We start from the raw sequence: 23,809 nt of genomic DNA on the forward strand, positions 1-23,809 counted from the left end.
TAAGGGTCATTTAGACCAAGATTTTTAAAACTGAACCGGACAATGGACCGGTCAGCGGTCTGGTTTTGGGGTCAAAAGTCTGACCGTTCGAACCAAACAAACAGCCCAATCTGACAAAAAATAAAAAATCACCAAACTGTTGGATGGTTCAACCGCTTGGGTCAGCGGTTCGTTGACCAAATCAATGGTTTTTGGGAAAATAATGATTTTGGGTAAACAGACCTAACTGGTTCCTGTTTTTTTCTGGTCCAACCGTCCGGTCCAGTCCAATTTTGAAAATCATGATTTAGACTATGTTTGGTTTGAAGGAAAAAGTAGGGAAAGGTAGGGAAACATTTACAAACCTTGTATAGGTTTCACCACCTTTCCCTACCTTTTCCTCTATTCTTTCAAACCAAACATAGCCTTATTAAAACCTACTATGTAGTTTGTATTTTACTAAAACATCCCCTATGGTTTGCAATCTATTTACTTAATTGACCTTCCATTAGATGATAGTGGAAAATGATAGTTTTGACCCTAATGTTTGTTTGAATAAATTTAATCAAAAGAAAATAAAAATAAAAAGCAACGAGCAACCACTCTATTTGGTCATTTTTTTTCTATAAAGCATTAGGGACACTTTTGGAACAAACCATGATTTAGACTATTTTCTTGTCAATACAAACACTTCTTGGTGAAAAATGACTCATTTTTTTGTTTGGCATCAATGCTGCCACATAGACTGTTTTATGGGAGAACAACAATGGTTTTGTTTGGTATCGGTCTTGTATAACCATTTTCAGCATTGGTCTAACATTATCCAGTGCGCAAGATGATGTCACCGTTAACAACAATGGATTGTTTTCTGAGAAAACATTGAATTTAGCATTTATTCATACCACACTTTCCCGATTTCCAAGGCGTGGTCTGGAGCAACGTCTTTTTCTAGAAAAATGATGCCAAATAAGAGGTCGTTTTCTGAAGCATCGCGTTTTTTGACATGGCATCGATGTGGCGCTGTTTTCTTAGAAAAATGGCATTGATGCCAAACATCGCCTAAGTAAATAGTTGCAAATTGTAGGGGTGTTTTAGTAAAATGAAAACTAATAGCATAGTTTAAGTAAATCAATGAAACTATAGGGGTGTTCTAGTAAATAACCGCAATAACAATAATGTTGGTATTGTCTGGTCTTAGCAGTTTGATCGAATGCCCCCGTATCAAGGGATCCTTCTTTTTCTGGATTTTGGAAGGGGAAAGTTGGTCAATGGGATTTTGATTTTCATTGACCAAGAACCCCATGTTCTTTTTTTAGATTTACGTGGGGACCGAGAAAAATTTATTTTCCTAGGTGGGTAAATAACTTTCCCATTTGGGGGGAGGGGGGAAGTTGTCAACACTTGAATGAGACAAAGATGCCCCTTTTAATAAGGGATTTTTATGGTTAAAATGGCCATTGCCTTATTTACATGAGAAATAAAAAGAACATGGGTAAATGCACTTACCTCGAAAAGTCTTTCCTAAGAATAACTTATGCATTTGAGTCCGAATCTCCTGCCCACACAAACTTTGCCCATGTCTACCCACATAACATCGCAGCCACATATAGAGAACTTCTCATCCTCTTACATAGTATTATGCCGGGGGAGATGTTCCTAATTGACGGAGATAATGTGTTGTGGCCCTTGTGGGTAGACGTGGGCAGAGTTTGTGTAGGGAGGAGATCCTGAGTCAGTGCATTTACCTTGGTAAATAACTTACGAAAAAGGAACGGGCCCAACTAGACATGTTCATGGGCCGGGCTCGGGCCGGGCTTTTACTGTGTATTAACAATTTTTTTTAAGGCCCGAGCCCGAGCCCGGCCCGACCATCGGGCCTACAATTTGGGCCCGAGCCCGGCCCTCATAAAAAGACCGAAGCCCGAGCCTGGGCCCGGGCCCGGGCCTGAAATTTAGCCTATATTATTATTATTATTAATGTTGAAGCAACTGAATAAAGAGAGAGATAGATTGAAATTATAAAGAAAAGAATAAAATATATATATATATTAAATTATAAATATATATTTTAATAAATATTATATTATTTATATATTTTATATAATATATAAAATACATATTATATATTTTATAAAATATATAATACTGAGTCGGGCCGGGCCGAGCTCGGGCCGGGCTTTTTTGACAAATCCCGAGCCCGGCCTGAAACACAATCGGGCTTTGTGTTAAGCCCGAGGTCAGGCCCGTGGGCCTAATTATATGACCAAGCACGACCGGGGTGCGGGCCAGGCCATCGGGCTACCCGGCCCATGAACAGGTCTAGGCCCAACTATGAAGTATCAACTTAGCTTTCTACAAGGAAGATAGTCAATATTTTTGGACTTGGACAGTTGAAATCATTTCCTTGTTCAATTTCATTTTCATTTTTTCCGAATTGAACCGGCCTAGACCATTAGAGAAGGTGAATGACCCAATCGATTTAATTTACAATCCTGACCTTCTTGGCATCTCCTTAGTTCCTCCCCGTCACAGGATCGGAAGAGCTTGAACAAGTATTACGTGTTTTATTTAATTTTTGCGGAGGCAAATCTGGATATAGCAAGCTTCCATGTCGATGGCACTCTTGTTTCGCAGACCTGTTTTCCTCAAAAATGCACACCATGGCTTCAGAAACCATTGCCTATCTCACGCTACTCCTGTTTCTGTGACAATGTGAGTTGCCCTTTTTGTGTCTGTTTGAATTTGTTTGGTATAAACTTAAACTAATCATTTGCAGAGATTCTAGTTGTTTTCTTCAAATCAAAGTAAAATTAAGAGGGGGGGGGGGGGGGGGGGGGGGGAGAGAGAGAGAGAGAGAGAGAGAGGTGGAGTAAGAATTTGCATGGTTACATCCTTTTTGTTTCGAATTCTCTGTTTCTACTAGAGCCGGAGCTGCTTTTCTCGTTCATATTCAAATCTAATTTTCTGGATAATCTAACTCTAAGCAACACTGTAAGATTGGAGTGATTTTTCTCGATCCACATCGCCATTTACAGGAAGATCACTCCGGTAGCTTCACAAACGCGAGAAAGGGGAAAACTCTCCATCTCGGAGGTTCATACCCCTTCAGCTACCCAACTTCACACCGCATGTTCGTCGGGTCTCCGGTTCGACCGGTTGCCGTCATCAAATCAAGAGTGCGATCGGGGGCAAAGCCAGATGATGGAATTCGGAGAATTTGTGGTTCGAGAGGCCTTTCTCGATGAAGAGTACTGGGTAGGTGAGGTCAGATGTGGTCTTAATACAAGATGGAACCACGACCATGAATTTTTCTTTTTTTTTTGCCCCTTTGCTCTATTTCCTTTTCTTGACAAGTTTATGGCTGTGAGCCTGTTGACTGTTTTTTTGTTTTGTGGTAGACAGCGGCTTGGTTGAGAGCTGAAAGCCACTGGGAGGGTCGACCAATTGAGCGGTTTGTGTTTAAACCAAATTGCCTTCCACAGTTCCACCCCTTTCTTTATCTGAAAATTTGGTAGAAAACCCACCAAATCTAGGAAGTGGGCAGTTCTTATCCGGCCAATAACTCGATAAGTTCTCAGTGTCTGTGATTGTGATGAATTCGCATTTCGTCCTCACGGCTCGAAGCAGCTATGCATCAATAATATCTTCCATTGAATAAAAATATATAGGTTCAGTTTGGAAAGAGTATAAATATAAATTTGCACATTATAAATACATATAAAATAATACATATTTGTATTTGTATTATAAGGGTCCGCTTGGTTTGTAGGAATAGGGGTCTGAAATCGGAATCGGAATGGACTATTCTGATTCCAGCTGTTTGGTTAGGCGAAATAGGAATCCTATTCCCATTCCTACTGGAATGACATTCCCCCATTTGAGGGAATGGCCATTCCCTGCCTCTCTCTTGAGAATGAAATCCTATTCCCGCTGATTTTAATTCCCATTCCCATTCATGTCTGAACCAAACAGACTATGGGAATGGACCATTCCAATTCTAATTTCGGAGGATTTTGATTCTGATTCCAACTAGGAACCAAACGGACCCTAAAATTTTGCATTATATATATTTGTATTTATATTCCTTCCAAACTGAGTCATAAGCTTAGTTTGAGTGCAAAACTTTCGAAATGCTAGTTGAGCAATTCTCACATGCTCAACCAACGCGGCTTCTCCATAGCAGCTTGATTGGGGCCTGAATAGAATTTGTATTTATATGAACTAGTGTATCTCCATAGACAGCTAATCCTAGGGAGAGCCGTGCCTCACATATATCATAATTTTGCTGGTATATACATAAAAATGGATTCATTATTTATGTGGCATCCTGGTCACAAATTTTCCTTCTTAATGCAGTTATGTTGATAACTATAAAAGGAAATATACAGAGCAGGTAATATTTTAATGCTATTTTATTTCCATATACTTAGATGATGTCTAATCATGCAGTTGTGCTTCTTATTTAGGCCTTTCTTTTCGATTCATGATTTAGACCCCATTTGGCACCTGGGGGGGGGGCTTAAGTGATAATTGAGTTACTGTAGCTTAACAAGGACACACACATACAAAAGAAAAAAAGGAGTATCATCTAAGGGTCCCTTTGGTTCATATTTGGAATCAGAATCATAGTCCCTTGAAATCAGAATCAGAATAGTCTATTCTCATAGTCTGGTTCAGACAAAATTTGGAATGAGAATTAGAATCAGTTGGAATAGGATTTTATTCCCAAGAGAGAGAGAGAGAATTGTCATTCTCTTAAATGGGGGAATGTTATTCCATCAGGAATAAGAATGCGATTCTGCTTCCACCCAATTAAACAGCTATTGATTCCAATTTCAAACCCCTATTCCTATGAACCAAATGGGCCATAAGTGTTTACCGGATTTTTAAGTAGCTTTTACCTTAGTTATAGAAGCTGAAGCAACAAAATGAAAGCCCTCCTAATGGAAGTGCACACTGCACAATAGGTGCAGCAAATCCGGGATTTTACACAATAGGTGTAAAATCGGGCTGTGCCTCCCCAGCATGAACTTGGACCGGCCCGGCATGACCATGTGGGCCATGCTGGGCCTGGGATTTTAGGTCCACGGGCTGGCACGGCCCAACCTGCAGCCCAACCCATATATATTATATATATTTATATATTATAATTATATAATAATATATAGTATATAATATATTAATAAAATAAATAATTTTTTTAATTTTATTATACTAATTTATTTAATTATCACATATATAAGCAATTTTATACACAAAATTCATATAAAATTAAAATTTTAAGTTTTTTTGGTCAAATTTTTAAATAAATAACTTTGGCCCGATACAGAGCCCGACCTAACCTAAGGCTTGGCTCACAAACCAGCCTAACATGGCCCACATGAGCCCAGACCAACCCCCAAAATTTTCATCGGAGAAGGCGACACACCACAGCAGGCCGCCCACGGGCCATGCCGTGCTGGCCTAGCATGGCCCACTTTACACCTCTATACATGACACATCATATACGGGGAGAGCCCTGCTTCTGACAGCTAAAGCAATTGAACTTGAGAAAAGATATCTTACGACCATGATCGCATTTGACCACAATAAAATGTGAACAAGCCAGTTTTAAACCAAACACCAGTTGGAAATGCAATCTCATTGAAGTTAAACAGCCAAAATTTTCTCATGTCTTTGAGTCTTTCTACTTGTAAGTTCTAACTATATTATATCATCTGTAGGAATTCAATGCACTAAAAAGAAGATGCAGCGGGCAGCATGCCCACGAGTGTATTTGTCTTGTTGCGGTATGACATCAAATGTTTGCTTCACCTATTCATCTCCGTGATAAATTTAATACAGATCAAGGTTCAAAATATAGATATGGGTAGGGGTATATCGGGTGAATCAATATTTTGTTTTACTTAAAATCGGTTTAGGGGGCGATTTAGGGCTCCTTCACCCTCTGAACCAGTTAGACCCCCAATGCACCTACTGTAGAGATGTATTGGAGAGGTTCCAAACGATACGTATTAGCTGATATGTATCAATACTTTGAACCTTGATCCAAATTGGCACAGTTGAAATCTGTTGCAAATAAGACATGTACAATAGGCTATATAAATCAATTAGGAATGAATACATCTGTTACCAAATATATATATAGACTGATGGTTTCCTAACCCACTGTACACTGCCTTATTTAGTGGTCTATCGCAAATGAACGTCATAAATCATAATATTAAAACGGAATTGAGATCTGGTCCTCATATAGACACTGACCTCACAGCCACATCATTGTGTATTAGGAACATCTCCCATGAATAATAATATATTTGTATGGGTGATGTTCCTAATTTACGGCTAGAACATGCTGTGAGATTGGTGCATGCAAATTCATCAAAACATTGGTGAAGTGAGTTCTAAGCTACAAAGCAAACACTTTCACATTATTTTTTTTTATTCTTCAATTTAGGTAACAAGGGATTCTTATGCAATGTTGTTTAAAATCATCCTTAGGTAAAGAAAGAAGAGAGGAATGTACAACGCACTGTAGTTGGAACTCTAGATTTAAACATCCAGGAGGCGTTGCAAGGAGAGATGCATCCAGGGGTAAAATATGTTGTGATGGATCTATTTAATGTGGGGATCAAATTAATCACTAGAAGAAATAATCAATTGTTGATTAATTCCTCCAATTAATAGGAACCCGTGAAGGCTCTGATACTTTCCAGAATAAACAGAGGGAGACCTTGCAAATACGGCTATATAGCCAACTTGTGTGTAGCCAAATTTGCACGTCGCCAAGGGATTGCAAGTAACATGCTGTATTTTGCTATTGAATCTGCCAAGTCAAATGGTATGCATATGTCACCGTAGTCACACTCGTTGAAACATTGTTCAGTGTTTATTGGCGTTTGGTTTGCAGGAATTCAAACTGTTTGATTGGATAAAATTGGAATCTAATTTTCATTCCTGGTGGAATGGCATCCGCATATTAGAGAATGGTCATTTCTTCTCCTTCCCCTGGAAATGAGAATCCATTCCAACCAATTTTAATTCTGAATTCGTTTCTAATTTTAGTCTGAACCAAACTGATGAAGGGAATAGATCATTTTGATTCTGATTCCAAAGAATTTTGGTTCTGATTTCGATTATAAACCAAACAGTATGAATTATTCCCTTTATTTTTTATTTTTTAACTTGTATTTAGCAGGTGTGGCAAATATATTTGTGCATGTTCATGGAGATAACCTGCCTGCATGGGCATTGTACCATAAGATGGGTTTTCAGGTGATATGACCAATTTGATTCTTTAGCCATCTTCCTGGTTTTATTTTTTTGTTTTTCAAGACTGATGCAAGCTCTGTTTCTTCCTTCAGGTAGTTGAAAAGGAGAGTTCTCGTTGGTTAGAAGATCAGATTTATTTGCTTTGGTTAAAGACCTGAGTCACCTGACAACTTCTTCATTCAATTCTTCCTGTCTTGAAAAAATTTCTAATAGAATATGGATATTCTACATTGATCAAACCTTTCCAAAAGGGTATGGAATCTGTTGAAGTTTGTGCTACTATTTCTTGCAAGAAAAATTCAGGATACATTTTGGTATAAAAGCCAGAGTCCGCCATCCTCGTCTGCTTTCAGTTGCTTGTCTATTAGCAGTTTTTATGTGGGATCGTTTTTCTGCATCCCCTATATCCCAGCAAAGGAAGCAATCGATCAACTCTTGCTTTGGAAATGTGGCCGCAAGATCCCATTCCAAATGCACCCTGACTTAACATAGGCTCTGCTGCGACTTCGTTGTGACTCCACAACTGAACACGGACACACCAGCACAGCAAATGAAAAACAGATCACATTATGTTTCGAATTTTATTTTCAATTATTATGGGGCATTCTACAATGTGAATTGTTTTTATTGCTGTTGGAGTTCCAAAAATAAATCAAAACCATTTAATTTAAAAATAGATTATTTTTTAAAACAAAAATACAAAAAACATATTCTTGGTTGTGTTTTCTGTTTTCAAAACTGGAACAAAAAATATGTTCTTGAATCTGGTTTCAAAAACATGTTTTAATCTGTTTATTCAACTTCATGTTTCATAAATTATATAATTTCTATACTAAAAAAATTGTTTTTGTTTTAAAAACCAATATTTTGTTGGTTAAAAAACATATACTATTTTTTGAAACAAAACTAACTTGTTTTTTTTTCTTTTAAAAACAAAAGCAGAGTTCAAGAACATGATATTTATTTATTTTTGCTGATGTGATGATTCCAAAACAAATAAAAACAAAAACATCCATGTTGTAGAATGCCCCCTATGATGTTTGTTTTTAATTTGGGGTTGCAAGGAATAAGTACTATGACCTTAGCATACGTGAATTCAATAATAATCAATTAATGCGTCCAATCAAATAAGAATAGGGTTCGACTATGATATGGAAAAGATATGATAACTGAAAAACAACTGACCAATAATACAATCTTAGCATGGTGTGATTTATCAAAATTCATGGGTGGGTTTTGATTGGTCAAAACTCCTTCCATACCATATCTTTTCCATATCATAGATTTTCCCATAAGAATAATGCTAACACCAACACTTGGGCTGTAAGTGGACTCTGAAATACCTGATTTGACTCCAAATCTAATTATTCCAGATTTTGATGTTATAATCGACATTCGATTGATAATTATGTAAAGTTTATAATTGATAAATTTAATACTTTATATTTACACACATTTATTGTACATATATAAATTATAAATAATTAATTTTTTAAACTTTCTTTATTTCTTTTTGTTATTTGCTTATTTGTTTTTATAATAATTTGTAAGATTAAGACACTTCCTATGTGCTTAATCTACCAAAATATGAGTTCATTTTAAATATATAAATTATAAATAATTAATTTTTTAAACTTTCTTTATTTCTTTTTGTTATTTGCTTATTTGTTTTTATAGTAATTTGTAAGATTAAGACACTTCCTATGTGCTTAATCTACCAAAACACGAGTTTATTTTAAATCCTAAGGCTCAGTTTGGAAGGAGTACAAATACAAATATGTAGAATGTAAATACATACAAAATATAAGGTTTTGCACTATACATATTTGCATTTGTACTCCTTCCAAGGCTCAATTTATAAAGAGTATAAATACAAATATGTAGATTGTAAATACATATATACAAAATAATACAAAAACAAGGTTTTGTACTCCACAAATTTGTATTTGTACTCCTTCCAAACTGAGCCTACTAAGTCTAAGGTTCTAATTACGGTGCAAACCTGAAATAGATACAGATTTTGCATCCATTTGTTTGTAATTATGATTTATATTTTTTATCTGATACAAAATTAGTATTTTTTTTATTGTCTTATTTGCACTCAATGGCAATGTAAATTTTGCATCTAAAAAATTCATGAAAAATTTGCACCACCTGACCTTCCTGCCAGAGAGTACACCATGCATGTTTGCTTCCTACTTCACTTGTTTGTCAAATGAATAACAGACAAAATCAAATCTGAAGCAGAAATACGTAATATCCTGAATTTATTACATTCAATCCATTTGCACACCCATGCATTTACACCAAATTAAAGCAATATAAATTTGCACTGTAAGCTGATTGTGCCTAATATATATTTTTATTGATGAGAGATGTGAGTTAGATCCCTACAAAGACGATAGATAAGGAGACCGAATCAGCCCCCACAACGTTCCACAGCACATTTCTGCCTACCGTCTATTGAGAATACCTCCCGATGATATACTAGGAATGATGATATTATCATTGGAAAATGTTCTCAATATACGGTTAAAATGTGTTGTGGGACGTTGTGGGAGCAACTTGTGGGGAGCTGATTCGAACTCATAGGTAAGGTTATATCCACAAGAAAAGGAAAATGTGAAGATACAATACAAAGGCCATAAATTAAGAGGGAGGCTGACGAGCAACGCAAAAAAGTGAATGTCTATTTTTTTCTGGAATTTTCACACAGTAGGCACAAAGAGAATATATATATCCTTTACTCTCATTTCAGAAATTACTCAATAATGATTTAAAAACTATTCATGAATTATAAATATTTTTTCTTAAAAATAATATCACGTATAAATGCACAAACAAATTTACTAATACTAATATATATAAAACATAACATACCATATAAATCTGCGAAAATGATATGATTGAGAAGTAGAGCACCATCAGAGCCAAGAAAAGGACTGAGATATTGATCTTTGGTGAGTCGCACAAGATATCACACCATATCCTTTTGACGGTTGAGGGCTGCAAAGGCGATGGGCGACATACCAATATTGGATCTAATTTGTGGCAACTCTGGGTTCTTTCTCACCATCGCCATCGCGGCCCTGACATCTCCGGCCAAGGCTGCGTAAGCAAAAGCCGTCCTGCCCGATGATTCTTTCAATTCCAACGCTTCTGCAGGCATCACATCCACCAGCTTCTCCACCATCTTTCCATTTCCTGCAAATACCGCCAAATGAAGAGCCGTCTCGGACCTGTCAGAAATTGAGACGATTTTGGCATCCGAGTTCGATTTAAAGAACTCTTCCACTGCATTCCAGTCACCTTCATTGATAGTTCGGTGCAAGGGCGCGTAATATGCAGGGTCCTTGACTGTGGCTGTGGCTGTCACCGAAACCCAAAATTAAGCTAGCAAATTAATTCAGGAAAATCAAAGGAAACGCAGAGCTATCTTTTTCATATCTATATTAATTAATATTTTAGTTCACATAATAGTAATAAAAATAATAAAAATTAAGAAAACTGATGTACAACATTGAGCGGTGCCGGTGCTGGATTGGACCCTATTATGTTGTTCGGTTAATGAGGCGGCCATAAAGCTGCTGCTATTTCGTTAATTTGGTGACAGACTTCTCCCTTGTCATTGACATGATCAGTTAATTCCAGAGATATATAAGAAGGGAAATGGCTGTGATTCAGTTTTCACACTATATTCTTTGCCTCGTGTTTTCAAGTCTATATCATCAAGCAAGGGCAAGGCATATCAACTTTAAAAATTGAGAGGAATCACCATCTGCTGCATTCTATGTTCAAAGTAGTGGAAATATAATTTTATGAGATATATTATGTTTAAGATAGATACGGAGAAAATCAATATAATTTATTTTAAGATTGAACTATATGCTATAGACACATGATATCACCCATATTCCCAAAATTGTACGGTTGGATGATTTGAATTTAAAAATTATTAAAGAGAGGGAAAGCAGGATTATTAAAAGGGATGTTTGGTGTTGATGTCGTTTAAAAAAAAAAAAAACTGTGCTACGTTGGAGCTAGTTCAACATTTCCGTTTTTTTTGAATAAATTACGTAGGCATTTGGCATTGGTGCTGGAAATATCGCACCGTTTTCTCATAAAAATGGTGTTGGGCATGTGGAATTGTAAGTGCTTATTTTTTATCTGGAATTAGTGCTATTACATATGTTGTTTTCTGAGAAAATAACGCTGGTTTTGTTTGATACCGTTGCTGGTAGCAATGTTTTCAACATTGATCTATTTATCTAATGTCCAAGATGATGCCACATCATTGCACCACTAGCAACAACGTGTCATTTTCCTAGAAAACACCGAATTTGACATTGCTCCATACCACACTTTCCCAATTTTCAAGGCATGGTTAAGAGCAACGTTTTTTTCTAGAAAAATGATATCAAACAAGAGGGTGTTGTTTGAAGCACCACTTTCTACGATGTGGTGCCTACATAACATCGTTTTCTAAAAAAAACAATATCGATGCCAAACATCACCTAAAATGTTTGATTCAAGCAGTTTAGAAAAAAAGCGCTATTGCCTCATAAATCAAAATAAGCTTAATAAAAGAAACATCAATTTTGGCGTTTCATGTATCGGCCCACCATTGCCCCCAACAGCTGAGTGATGCGGGGTCGATGTGTATCCCATGTGTCTATTATTGTTTAATGCATAGGAATGTTCTGATGCTTCTCAATAGACTAATTCATTTTGTGCAACAATTTTTTTTTCATAAATAGGGCTTTGATGGTTTTTCATCCATACCCCGTCTTCTTCTTTGTTGTCAAGCCCCCCACCTTCAATGTATATTGCATGTGTTTATTAATGTTAAATGAGAAAGTTCCCGATTAGTACCCTGTACTTTGAGTCTAGTGTCACTTTGGTCCCTGAAATATGATAATTTAGTACCTAAATTTTCAAAACATGACAATCCAGTACCTGCCGTTAACTAACTGTTAATCGGCTGCTAAGTGACATTTTAAAAGATACAAATGCCATTCGAGTATCATCTAATTTTCTTTATCAATTATGCAAATATTGACCGAAAAAATTAATAGTCCCCAATCCTTGCTTCTTCCATTCAAGAAAGTTGGGGTTACATTTAAGTGGACATTTTGATGACCCTAACTTTCTTGAATAGAAGAAGCAAGGATTTGGGACTATTAATTTTTTTGGTCAAATGCATAATTGATAAAGAAAATTAGATGAAATTCGAAGGGCATTTGTGTCTTTTAATATCACTTAATGGCTGATTAACAGCTATTTAATGACAAGTATTAGATTGTCACATTTTGAAAATTCAGGTACTGAATTATCGCATTTTAAAGTTCAAGGACCAAAGTGACACTAGACCCAAAGTACAAGATATTGAGAAATTTTCCCATGTTAAATGCATACGACCATGCTTTTGAGTGCACACTAATTCATTTTGTGCAACAATTTTTTCATAAATAGGGTTTTGATGGTTTTCCATCCATACCCTGTCTTCTTCGTCATCAAGCCCCCACCGCTGCAACTCCTCACCATTGCCGATGCTGGTAAGCATACATACAATTTTTCTCCTTTTTGTTTTAACATGAAAACTCATATTATCTCATTGTACCTTCATTCTAGGTTTCTAGAGTTGAACGAGGTCACTGCAATTCTTCATCGTTCGGCCATCGCCGGTAACGGCAATAAGCATGCATATTATTTCTATTGTTTTTCCTCCCCGTTTTCATGAAGAAACTCATCTCACAGTACCATAACAGTTGTCCAAACCCTCATCCTTCTTTGGAACAAGTTGTCTGAAGCCTCATCCATTTTTTTCGTTGCCTAAAGCCTCAAATCACAGATTTAGGAGGTTGGAACAGTTAGTTAATTGAGGAGGAATCAGATTTATGAGGCTGAAAGCGCTGTTAAACAAATATCTATGACAGTTATTAGTCATGAAAATGCTATTGGAAGATCACGAACATTTACCAGGTTGAAACCACTGGATAATGTAGTTCAAAATACTAATGAACAGCAAATGGCAAAAATATACGAGTAATACATGCCATTATTCATGCAGAAGTGTTGGATCTAATCCAATAACAAATTTAATCGTTGGATTTGAATTTTATTGATAAACAATGTAAAATGGTCATATGAAGAATCTAGACCATTGGATTGGCATTAAACAAATGGAGGATATAGGATTAACATGCATCACCATATGTTTGAAAAATACTTGAAACAAATGAAGAATCTAGACCATTGGATTGGCATTAAATAAAAATCACCATACCAAACAGTAAATCGTTGTTCCGTGCCTACCCGTCTCTGCAGCAAAATACTTGAAAAATGGATAATACATGCTAGTTGGGCGGGTGTTTTTTTTTTTTTTCCCGTCGAAAATCAGGCCTAAAAAACGCCTATGCTACCAATGTTTGAACATTTGCTGTACATTTTTTTCTCTATTCCTTACATTTTCTTCTGAACCAAGGAATCGGTGTGTGATAGGTGTATTGATTGGACTCAATGTTTAAAATATCGATACAGGGGGTGTATCGGCCTGTATCGAAGCTCGCTCTCCCTTTTTTTCCTTGAAATAGGCAAAGTTCAAAATATTGATATGCCTGATACGCCCCTATCAGCTGGTTTAGGTCTCCTCTACCCCCTGAACTGGTCAGACCTCCGATACGCCCCTAGTAGGGGTGTATCGGAGGGGTCCTGGATTTGAACCTTGGAAATAGGTTCAGAAGAGCCGGTTTAAGGTTAGTCTACCCCCTGAACCAGGTCAGACCCAGAACAACCCCTATAGAGGTGTATCATTAAGCCACAGATATGATATGATACGCTTGATACGAGGTGTATCGTATCAAAATTTTGAACCTTGATTGGACTGTACAACTTTGTAGCAAGGTTCAAAATATCGGTACTCCTTTTGGTGTTTTTTTTTATTTTTTTTGCCAACTGGTTCAAGGGAGCCGATTTAGGTCTTCGCCACACCCTGAACCGGTCAGACTAGGGGTGTATCGGTGGGGTGCCAGAACGATACGTATCAACCAATACAGGCCAATGCGTGTCGATACTTTGAACCTTGCTTTGTAGTCCATACAGACTCTAGTCTCCTAAGAGTTGATTTATTCGATCAGTTGTTACCGGACCTCTTCTTTACATGTTTCACATCTGTTGTTGTATTTTTCTTACTATTTCTTCTTTTATGCAGTGCTAAAATTTTTTACCACCTTGAACCCACTCGATCAGATTCATGAGTCTTTCTGCAATTTGTGGGACACAATAGTCTGTCTCATCTTGCTTGGCTAAAATTAGATCATACAAGTTAATATGCATGAGTTGTAAACATATAGAAAAAGAGAGATCTGGACGGTTCAATCTTGTAGTGGGCATCTTTGTCGTCAGTTAATACTAGACTATTTTTTTTTAGGTAATATACTAGACTAAAATTAACTTCCTATGGAAATGGAGAAAAAAGATAGAGCTGTTTACTCTTTATCGGAATATAGTCTACTAAGGATTTGAGTTATTATTCTGAAATCAAGAGTTATTATTGCTTGGTGGTGACATAGCATCTATTTTATAAACATTTTATACTGAACTTATCTTGAAAAAACGAAAAAATAGTTAATAAACATTTATTTGGTGTTGTTTGACAACTAGGCATCATTAGCCCTAGCTGTTTGGATGCATATTTAACGATTTTGTAGTTTGTAACTTTGTACCGTAAACTTACGAACTGTTTGGAGTGTTGAGTAAGAATTGCTTATACAACGCTGTAATCTGAAGACAAAATACTTCTTAAGTCTCAAAGCACAAAGCCTAGAATTGGGGCTTTGTGCTGTTGAGCTTTGAAAGCACAAATCCTGAAAGACCAGGCAATTTTAGATAGTTCATTGTTCAGACTTCAGATGCAAATGCATGCACTAGAGAAAGACTAACGCATCTTGGTCTTATGGCGCAACAAACGGGGAGTGGGGGAGGTGCTCCTGGCTATCTCCGCAAATGATATCTCAGAAACTCTCAGCGCATAGTAATATGCCTGAGGTTCTCGTATCAGACACCCGGTGATGAAGGCCATTGTTAGTGCAATACATGCATCTCATGCCGTATCCTCAGAAGTCGGAAGCATTGAGCTAAATATGTGGTTTAGTTGTAAATGCCAGTATTAATGGTGTCGGATGATTGTTTTAATATGGATGAAACGGGTACCAGAACTCTCAAAATAAATTTAGAAACCCGTGACATCCTTTAATAATTATTAAATATTAATATGCAGATTTTCATTTGACAATTAAGTACAATTTCAATCAACAGTGGTGGGGGAAAGAAACTCAAAACGTGGCTCATAATATTGATTCTAACTGCTTCATTTCTGGGTCTAAGCTTTCAGGCTCCAGATCTTTCACTGGCATCTTATAAGCATCTGCAATCGCCTTCCCTTTATCTAGCACAGCAGGAGGTACAGTTTGAAGGAGACTAGAGAAAAAGGTTACAAAGATTATGTTAAATTCAGTTCCTTCCCCCAGATCTATTAGAATCTTGGTTTGCAAAGAAAGACCAAAATAGACCTATAGGCAAAATATATGTTAAATGGAGAGAGGTAAAAAGATCGTATACCTGTCCATTGCACCCAGAGCTATACTGATTTTTACTTTCATTGCTTCAACTGAGGCACCTGGATCATTTCTTGTTGCACGTAGAAGCAAAGAATCCAGTTCTTCCAAGGCTCTTTTGGAAAATATAAAGAAAAGAATAGTATGAAAAAGTTGGTTTAGCAGAGTAATTATTACATATTTGTACTATTATTCTTGACAAGTGAGCATCAGTAACAATATAGATATTCTGTGATTCTGTCCCAAGAAAGGAACATCTCAGCAATACTATTATGCAATTAAAGGTTAGTGGGAGTTTGCTTATAGATTTAGAGTTGTTCCCTATACAAATTCTAAGTAGGGCAGCACCAAATTGACTGGAAGCCACACTGCAGGAGCATCTAGTACCAATCAGTGTTTTAAAAGGCGTGGGAGGCGTACGCCTAGAGGCGCTCCCAAAACGCCCTGAGGTGTATGCCAGAGGCGCTGACACCTCTGAGGCGTACGCCTCTTGCGCTTTTCTCATGAGGCGTGCTAGAGGCGTATGCCTCTTGCACCTCATGCACATCTGATATGAAAATACAGAAAAAAAAAGAAGGAAAAAAGGAAAGGAAAGGAAAAGAAAAGAAAAGAAAGGGAAAGAAAAGGAAAGGAAAGAGAAGAAAAAAAGAGAAAAGGAAAGAAAAGAAAATGAAAGGGAAGGGAGGAAAAGATAAGGGGAAAGAAAATGGTTTGCCCCCTGCCCCTTCGGCTGGGGGTTGCCTTCGCTTCGCTCGCTCGCCTTCGCTTCGACAAGACCCCCCCTTACGCCTCTTGCATTCTGAATTACACCTCATGCCTCTAGGTAGTGGAACACCTCGCGTCACGCCTCCATGTTTTAAAACACTGGTACCAATTTGATTTTAACGGTTCAGAATAACATGTTATTTTATATCTAGGCACCAAAAGTGTACTGAAACTTCCCTGGCAGAGAGAACCAGAGCAGATGCTAAATGAAAAACACATTGGACATCCGCTTGCTTGAGTTATCTTGTCATAGCAACTTAAAAAAATTGTAAATAGACATTAAATGTATCAGTCCAAATGGGAGGATGGTGTGTGTCTATATATTTAGGATACTGTTATGGGTTTTTTGGTGTAGTATGGTACAATATAAAGCAGTTTTTTGCTTTTGCCTTCTCATTTACATCCTAGTATGTATTACTAGTACATTTTTTTTTCTGGTTTATTCTGCTATTTTCAGGGAAAAAGGTTTTAATCAGGTTAAGTAGGGAGGTTTCTTATATGACCTGCCACATGGAGTTAACAGTGTGGCAGATCCAAATGGTTGATCGCCTAGTGGAGACTCTAGGCAAGCCAGCTACCCTACAGTACCAGGGAGATAAGACTTACAGTACTGGAATGCACGGTCTGCCTAATGGGGATTCCAATGGAAAAATAATGTACCAGATAGTTTGGCTAAAATGGGTCAGAAGAGAGGGGATGTAGCAAGATACTGTAAAGTGTAAACCTTTGTAAACTCTTCCTGAGGCCTTTTATATTGACATTTGTCCATTCACCCTACTTAAAAAACAATTTATGCCTTTACCTGTCAAAAAGAAAAAGAAAAAGAATAGACAGACATCTACTTAGTAGATGCATGGTTGGATCCAGTTCCCCAAGTGCATGCTAACTGTATTAAATTTATTGGTCATTGTATTAAGATTAAACATTAAACAATGTCTTGTAGCAGTGATAGTGAAAAATTGAATATGCAGCCTGCATTTTTATTTAAAGAAATTTCTTAGGAAATACACAGATTTCATTTTCAAAGAAGCCGTAGTACCTGAGGCATTGATCAACATCATCATAAGCTGCTTTACCATTGCCGCCATCTGATGCATACTGTGCTACCTATAATTCCGAAGAGAATTTTCAAACCTAGAAGGAACTCAGGTACATAAAGACTGCCAAGAAGCAAATTAGCTTAAGTAAGAAAGTAAGGTCCATTGGTGTTCTACTGTGATTTAATGATGACAACCAGAGGGCAAGAAAGTAAGGTCCATTGGTGTTCTACAATTATTAGTTAAAACCAGGTAACTTTATTATTGAAAGTATGATGCCCATATAGGAGGCACTAAACAAGATGAAGGGAAACACATTTTTTTTTATCAATAACATCAACTTCATTAAATTAAGAGAATAGAGGGAAAAGAATACAGAAGGAAAACACATTAGGACATGATGGTATCCCAATATAAGTGTGGAAAGGTATGGGAAAGGTAGGCTTATTATGTATGCCTAGCTAAACATTGGGAGAGAATAATTGGGCAGAGTTTATAACATGAAACAAGTATATCATAAAACCAATTTGGGTATATGCCAGGGAGATCAACCATGGAAGCCATCTTTCTATTGAGATGATAGAAAAGTTTAAAGAGAAGAAGACCGATCTTCATATACCATACACTGATCCAAAGAAAGCATATGATAGAGTCCCTAGAAAGACAACATGGTGGCTTTTGGAAAAGAAAGAAATTCCAAATCAGTGTTTTAAAAGGCGTGGAAGGTGTACGCCTGGAGGCGCTCCCAAAATGCCCTAAGGTGTATGCTAGAGGCGCTGACACCTCTAAGGCGTACGCCTCATGCACCTCATGCACATCTTATATAAAAAGACCAAAAAAAAAGAAAAAAGAAAAAAAAAAGAAAGGAAAGGAAAGGAAAAGAAAGGGAAGGGAAAGAAAAGGAAAGAGAAGAAAAAAAAAAGAGAAAAGGAAAGGAAAGGAAAAAAAGGTAAAAGATTTTTTTATCTTTTAACTAATGTTATGCATCTTATTCTTCTTAATATAAAAGATTTTTATTAAAAATAAAGAAAAAATGAGATCCCCCTTCCTCCTCCTAACCCCCCTCCTCTTAAGGAGGCTTACGCCTCGTGTTCGGGAGGCTTACGCCTCTTGCGTTCTGAACTACGCCTCAGACCTCTAGGTAGTGGAACGCCTCGCATCACGCCTCTGCATTTTAAAACATTGTTCCAAATAGGTATGTGGACCTAATTAAGGATGTGTATGAGGGTGCAAAAACCAATGTTAGAACACCTATGCGACAGACATCGGATTTTACAATTATGATTGGTCGTCACCAAGGCTCAGCACTTGGTCCTTATTTATTTGCACTAGTCATAGATGAATAGACTAAACATATTCAAGAGGAGTCCCATGGTATTTGTTGTTTGCCAATGGCATAGTATTTAATTGATGAAACTAGATAAGGATTAAGTGCAGAATTAGGTTTATGGATAAATACAATAGAAACAAGAGGTTTTAAAATAAGTAGAACTAAAACAGAACATAATAATAATAATAATAATAATAATAGGAGTGCAAATCAAGGCACACAGGATTAGAGACCAAGAGATAACACGATGCAACCTCTTCCATTACCTCGGTTCAATAATTCATAACAAAGGGGCAATTAAGAAGGATGTTGATCATACAATTAGAGTAGGATGGCCAAAATGGAGGGGTGTATCTAGAGTCTTATATTAAAGGCAAATAGCACTTAAGCTGAAAGGAAAATTCTACAAAACAGTTATGAGGCCAGCAATGTTGTATGGAGCAAAGTATTGGGCGATCAAGAAAAAACATGTCCAAAAAATGAGTGTGGAAGAAATATGAATACTAAGGTAGTTTTTGATAACTCTAAAGTCTGATGTCTGAAAAGTCAAAAAGCTATTTTTCAGGTATGGAATCTAAAAAGTGGAGGATATGCTTTTCTACTTTTCAAAGCCTCTAAAAATATAGAAGTGTTTGTGTTGGGGATGTTCTTCCAATATCTGATAACTACCTATTTTTTCCCCTGGAAGTAGGTTGTTGGTTAAGTTTCAATCAAGATTTCAGAAAATTAGTTAAGTTTAAAGTGGGGGAAGGCTCTAGAGTGGCTTGAAATAGGGAAGTTATGTGAGGTGTGCCCAAGATTATACAAGCTAACAGAACAACAAGTCCCAATAGCCCAATGCTATGAGTGGAGCAATGTTTTAAAACGCGGAGGCGTGATGTGAGGCATTCCACTACCTAGAGGCGTGAGGCGTAATTCAAAACATAAGAGGCATAAACCTCCTGAACACAAGGAGGCGTGAGCCTCCTTAAGAGGAGGAGGATGGGGAGGAAGGTGGAGGAGGAAGAAGAGGAACGAGGATCTCATTTTTCTTTATTTTTAATAAAAAACTTTTATATTAAGAAGAATGAAGATGCATAGCACCAGTTGAAAGGGGGGGGAGGAGGGGGGGTTCTTGTCGGGAAAAAAAAACTAAACTGGGCTGCATTGAAAAAGTGGGGCTGGGGGGTCTGGGAAGCGAAGCCCCCCAGCCAAGGGGGTCCGGGGGCAAAGCCCCCATCCCACTTTCCTTCCCCTTATCTTTTCTTCCCTTCCCTTTCCTTTTCTTTTCTTTCCTTTTATCTTTTTTTTATTCTCTTTCTTTTCCTTTCCCTTCCCTTTCTTTTCCTTTCATTTTTTTTTTCTTTCTTTTTTCTTTTTTTCTGTCTTTTTATATGAAATGTGCATGAGGCACATGAGGCATACGCCTCTAGCACACCTCGTGAAAAAGGCATATAAGGTGTATGCCTCTTGCACCTGAGGCATACGCCTCAGAGGTATCAGTGCCTCTATCATACGCCTTGGGATGTTTTCGAGGTGCACCTCCAGGCGTTTGCCTCCCATGTCTTTTAAAACAATGGAGTGGAGAGGGGAGCAACTGATCTGGAATCCAAAGTTTAGAAGGCCTCTTCCAGATCAAGAAGTGGAGGAGTGTATTATTATGCTTCTGGAAAAATTAGAAGGAACCAGCATTTCTAGAGATGTTATGGTCTTTGGTGGAAAGAATATAAGGAAGGCAGATTTACAGTTAATTCATTCTACAAAGCTTTAACAAGAGAAGAAAGAGGTTCAGACCAGATAAAAGGAATTTGGGGTAGCCCAGCCCCCCCAAGGGTTTTTTTCATGGCTGGTAGCTCATGACAGCATCCTATTTCCTAACCTCTGATCACCTGAAATCTAGAGGTTTACATCTTGCCAGCTGGTGTTATATCTATAATCAGGAGGAAGAAACAGTTTTCCATTTGTTCTTTTCATGCAGTATAGTAAGTTTCATATGGAAGTACTTCTCTTTTCCAATTGGGGTAAGTGGGTTCAATCCATTGACTTCAGCAGAAATAGTCTCTTTGTGGCCAAAACTCAGAGGCAGTAAGAGAGCTAGGATGATGTGCAGTTGTGTCCCTTTTGCAGTATGTTGGTCTATATGGAGGGAGAAATAGAAGAATTTTTGAGAATAGATCAAACAACACTGAATACATGGTAGCTGCAGTGACAAATATGATTTCAGAATGGGTTCTCAGACTTCCAGATTTTGATCAAGTATCTAAGGCAGATTTGTTGGAAAATTTCTGGAATACCCTTGATTTACAGCCTTGTAATGTAGAATCATTTTCAATTTGAAGTTTTGAGAATGTATGCGGTGTGTCATCTAGACAACCAAGGATGTTAGGATGTGACTCTTTTTCCTTTTAATGAATTTTTTCTTGATTCTTCAAAAAAAAAAAGGTAGGTTGTTGGGGTGTTCTTCACCAAACCCAAACCTGAATCGCCCAAGCTACTAAACAGCTTTGTCCTCTGGTGACAAATGGAGAGCCCCGAACTGCTGATGGCCACTCTCTCTCCTACTCTTCTTCTCCTTCTCTCCCACCCCCTTTTCCTAGGGCTGTCAATGGGTCAGGTCCGGCCCAACTAGACCCTAACCAATTGGGTCAGTTCTGGTTCTAGGAACTAGAACCAATGGATCAATTCTGGTTCCTAATATGTTGTCCCGATTATTATCGGTTCGGAACCAGTTCTACTTAGTCCTGAACCAACTCAAACCTGACCTGAGCTATATATGTGTGTGTGTGTGGCAATCTTTGATGATAGTGGTGTTTATGATGATAACGACAACGACGACAAAGGTTATAATAATAATAATAATAATATCAGAGATATATCTAGAATTTTTTTAAAATTTATTCTATAATCTTTTAAATTTTTATCTAATTTTAAAATTTTATTATTTAATTATGATATCATAAGCTGTTCTGTTTGATATAACACAAAAAACGGATTTATTTTTATGTAAATTTTAAAATTTTTACTCAATTTTAACTATCAATAAAAACAATTATGTTTTATATAATGTGACGAATGTATAATATCAAGGATATATCTTAATTTTTCTATAAGCTTTTTCTGTTTTTATAGGTTTTAGTATTTCTGTCTATTTTAATTTTTTAGAGATGTACCAAATTTTCTACTAATTTTTTGTATTTCTATATTTTTTAAATTTTACTATTCAGTTATAACATCATGGATTGACCCACCACTTAGACAGTTGACCCATTTGGTTTTAAATTTGTATTTCATTACAATATTACATCATTAATAAAAGTAATTCTTGTTTATCACACTTATCTTTTTTAATATGAATTAATATATAATATTAGAAATGTGTCTAATTTTTTTATTTTATGTATTTTTTCCTTTTAAGAAAAAATATTTTGGATCTGCTCATCACAAAGTGCTCCTCATACCAACCTCACAACACATCCCAACCGCACATTGGGAACATCTCCCGTACTTGTGTGTTATTATTCATGGGAGATGTTCCCAATACACGGTGGGATGTGGCTGTGATGTCAGTGTGAGGTGTGCTTGTGAGGAGCAAATTCCAATTCCATGGGTCGACCCATTGATTTGAATGGTGGTTGAACTATTGACCCACCACTCTAGGAGGAAAATGGTCTCATTTATGGATTAGTTTTAAATATCGCATTCCATTTCCATCATTAATAAAAATACTTCCTATTTATCATACTTGCTTTTGTTTAATAAGATAAATATATAATATTAAAGATGTGTCTACAATTTTTACTTTTTTATTTATGTTTTTATGTATTTTTAAATTTTTAGTATTTAATTATGGTATCGTGGGTTCACTTGTCATAACTACTTATGCGCCACCTATAAAAACTGGTTTCATTTTTAGTTGATTTTAAAATATAGATTTTATATTATTAATATTAGTGTTCATTGATTTAGTTAGTGGAATTTAATGATGATAGACAAAAGTGCCTTAAATATTGGATGCAATGAGAGAGAATGAGAGTTAATGCCTTAAATATGTGACTTAATGAGGGAATAAGATGCACTAAAAAGTAATATTCAAATTACAATTTCTACCCTCACAATAGTGGGGGACTAAATTCAAAAAGAGGGGTATCTTAGTCAAGAAAAATCCAGAAACTATGGGGACTGAGGAGCTATTCACACATAATATTTTCAACAGGTTTATTATAATTAGGTCCATCAGGTCAGACCTGATTGTCCCAAGAACTGATTGGTTCGGTTATGAATCCTTAGTATTTCTTGTTGGGTCAGTTCCTGTTCTACTTGGAATTGACCTGTTGACAGTCCTACATTTTCCGTAGCCATTGATATCGAACCAGCAGCGGTAATGACATTATAACAAGATTAAATTTTTTTCCCCTAGGTGTGGCCTAGGCAAAACCTAATTCGAAACACCCAAGGGTTTTTTTTATTGATGATGATCCAATTTTAGAATAGAGTTTCAAATAAATACAATAATTGCATGCAACAACCCTCTACCTAACTCAACTCACATTTATTCTTTACATTTCCACTTCAGTTTTCTAGGGGAATAGTTCCCCGGTACAATTGATTTGATTGCACTCCGTGTCTAGCCAAAGCATAAACTAGGCTATTAATAGATCTCTTAACCTAAGTGAACACCATGTTCCAAAGGTTTCCATGAATTGCCATAATTTAGAGAGGTGCATGGATCTGCATATTTTGATAAAGACGTTTGCCAATTTCTTTCCACTGAAATAATTTGATGCAGTATGCATTGGTAAGCAAGTTTTATATCATTCACCCCATTTCAGCTA

At 36.8% G+C, this 23,809-nt stretch overlaps 2 protein-coding genes and 1 non-coding gene across 7 annotated transcripts in view; 1 reads left to right on the forward strand and 2 right to left on the reverse strand.

Moving 5' to 3' along the window:
- The first annotated feature begins 2,378 nt into the window (after positions 1-2,378).
- LOC104600567 (Acyl-CoA N-acyltransferases (NAT) superfamily protein) lies at positions 2,379-7,530 on the forward strand. 4 transcript variants are annotated; one of them, XM_088892641.1, is made up of 9 exons: positions 2,379-2,691; positions 3,015-3,238; positions 3,382-3,430; positions 4,336-4,372; positions 5,703-5,768; positions 6,481-6,573; positions 6,667-6,820; positions 7,175-7,254; positions 7,344-7,530. In XM_088892641.1, exons 1-9 carry the CDS (start codon positions 2,588-2,590, stop codon positions 7,407-7,409), a joined length of 873 nt encoding a protein of 290 aa, XP_088748767.1. In that variant the 5' UTR covers positions 2,379-2,587; the 3' UTR covers positions 7,410-7,530. The 4 variants fall into 4 exon arrangements, with proteins under 4 accessions (XP_088748767.1, XP_088748768.1, XP_010261897.1 ...); XM_010263595.3 differs by having other exon boundaries at positions 2,382-2,691; positions 3,015-3,234; positions 3,378-3,430; XM_010263597.3 differs by having other exon boundaries at positions 2,384-2,691; positions 3,015-3,234; positions 3,378-3,430; positions 7,178-7,254.
- A 107-nt stretch (positions 7,531-7,637) lies between these two features.
- LOC104600568 (uncharacterized) lies at positions 7,638-11,031 on the reverse strand. The gene is made up of 3 exons (XR_016079246.1): positions 10,771-11,031; positions 10,132-10,620; positions 7,638-7,774 (listed from the first exon to the last, which is right to left on the reverse strand). It is a non-coding gene; the product is annotated as an uncharacterized LOC104600568 (transcript).
- A 4,445-nt stretch (positions 11,032-15,476) lies between these two features.
- LOC104600569 (uncharacterized) overlaps positions 15,477-23,809 on the reverse strand; it is a 37,491-nt gene continuing 29,158 nt past the window's right edge. The window contains exons 5-7 of one of the 2 annotated variants that reach the window (XM_010263599.3): positions 17,671-17,738; positions 15,871-15,981; positions 15,477-15,729 (exon numbers count right to left, since the gene is read on the reverse strand). In XM_010263599.3, coding sequence (XP_010261901.1) covers positions 15,597-15,729; positions 15,871-15,981; positions 17,671-17,738 — 312 coding nt within the window. In that variant the 3' untranslated portion in view covers positions 15,477-15,596. Of the gene's footprint in view, positions 15,730-15,870; positions 15,982-16,005; positions 16,731-17,670; positions 17,739-23,809 lie in introns of those variants that run through there. The other variant, XM_088894007.1, reaches the window with a different exon arrangement.

The sequence above is a fragment of the Nelumbo nucifera genome, chromosome 8 (genome assembly GCF_055504915.1).
Source record: "Nelumbo nucifera cultivar China Antique chromosome 8, China Antique-T2T, whole genome shotgun sequence".
Classification (NCBI taxonomy): domain Eukaryota; kingdom Viridiplantae; phylum Streptophyta; class Magnoliopsida; order Proteales; family Nelumbonaceae; genus Nelumbo; species Nelumbo nucifera.

Excerpts from the sequence above, each read along its gene's own strand:
- LOC104600567 (XM_088892641.1), top strand. The coding sequence starts at position 2,588 with ATGTCGATGGCACTCTTGTTTCGCAGACCTGTTTTCCTCAAAAATGCA. Across the intron at positions 5,769-6,480 it reads AGTGTATTTGTCTTGTTGCG|GTAAAGAAAGAAGAGAGGAA; the intron begins GTATGACATCAA and ends AATCATCCTTAG. Across the intron at positions 6,574-6,666 it reads AAGGAGAGATGCATCCAGGG|GAACCCGTGAAGGCTCTGAT; the intron begins GTAAAATATGTT and ends TCCAATTAATAG.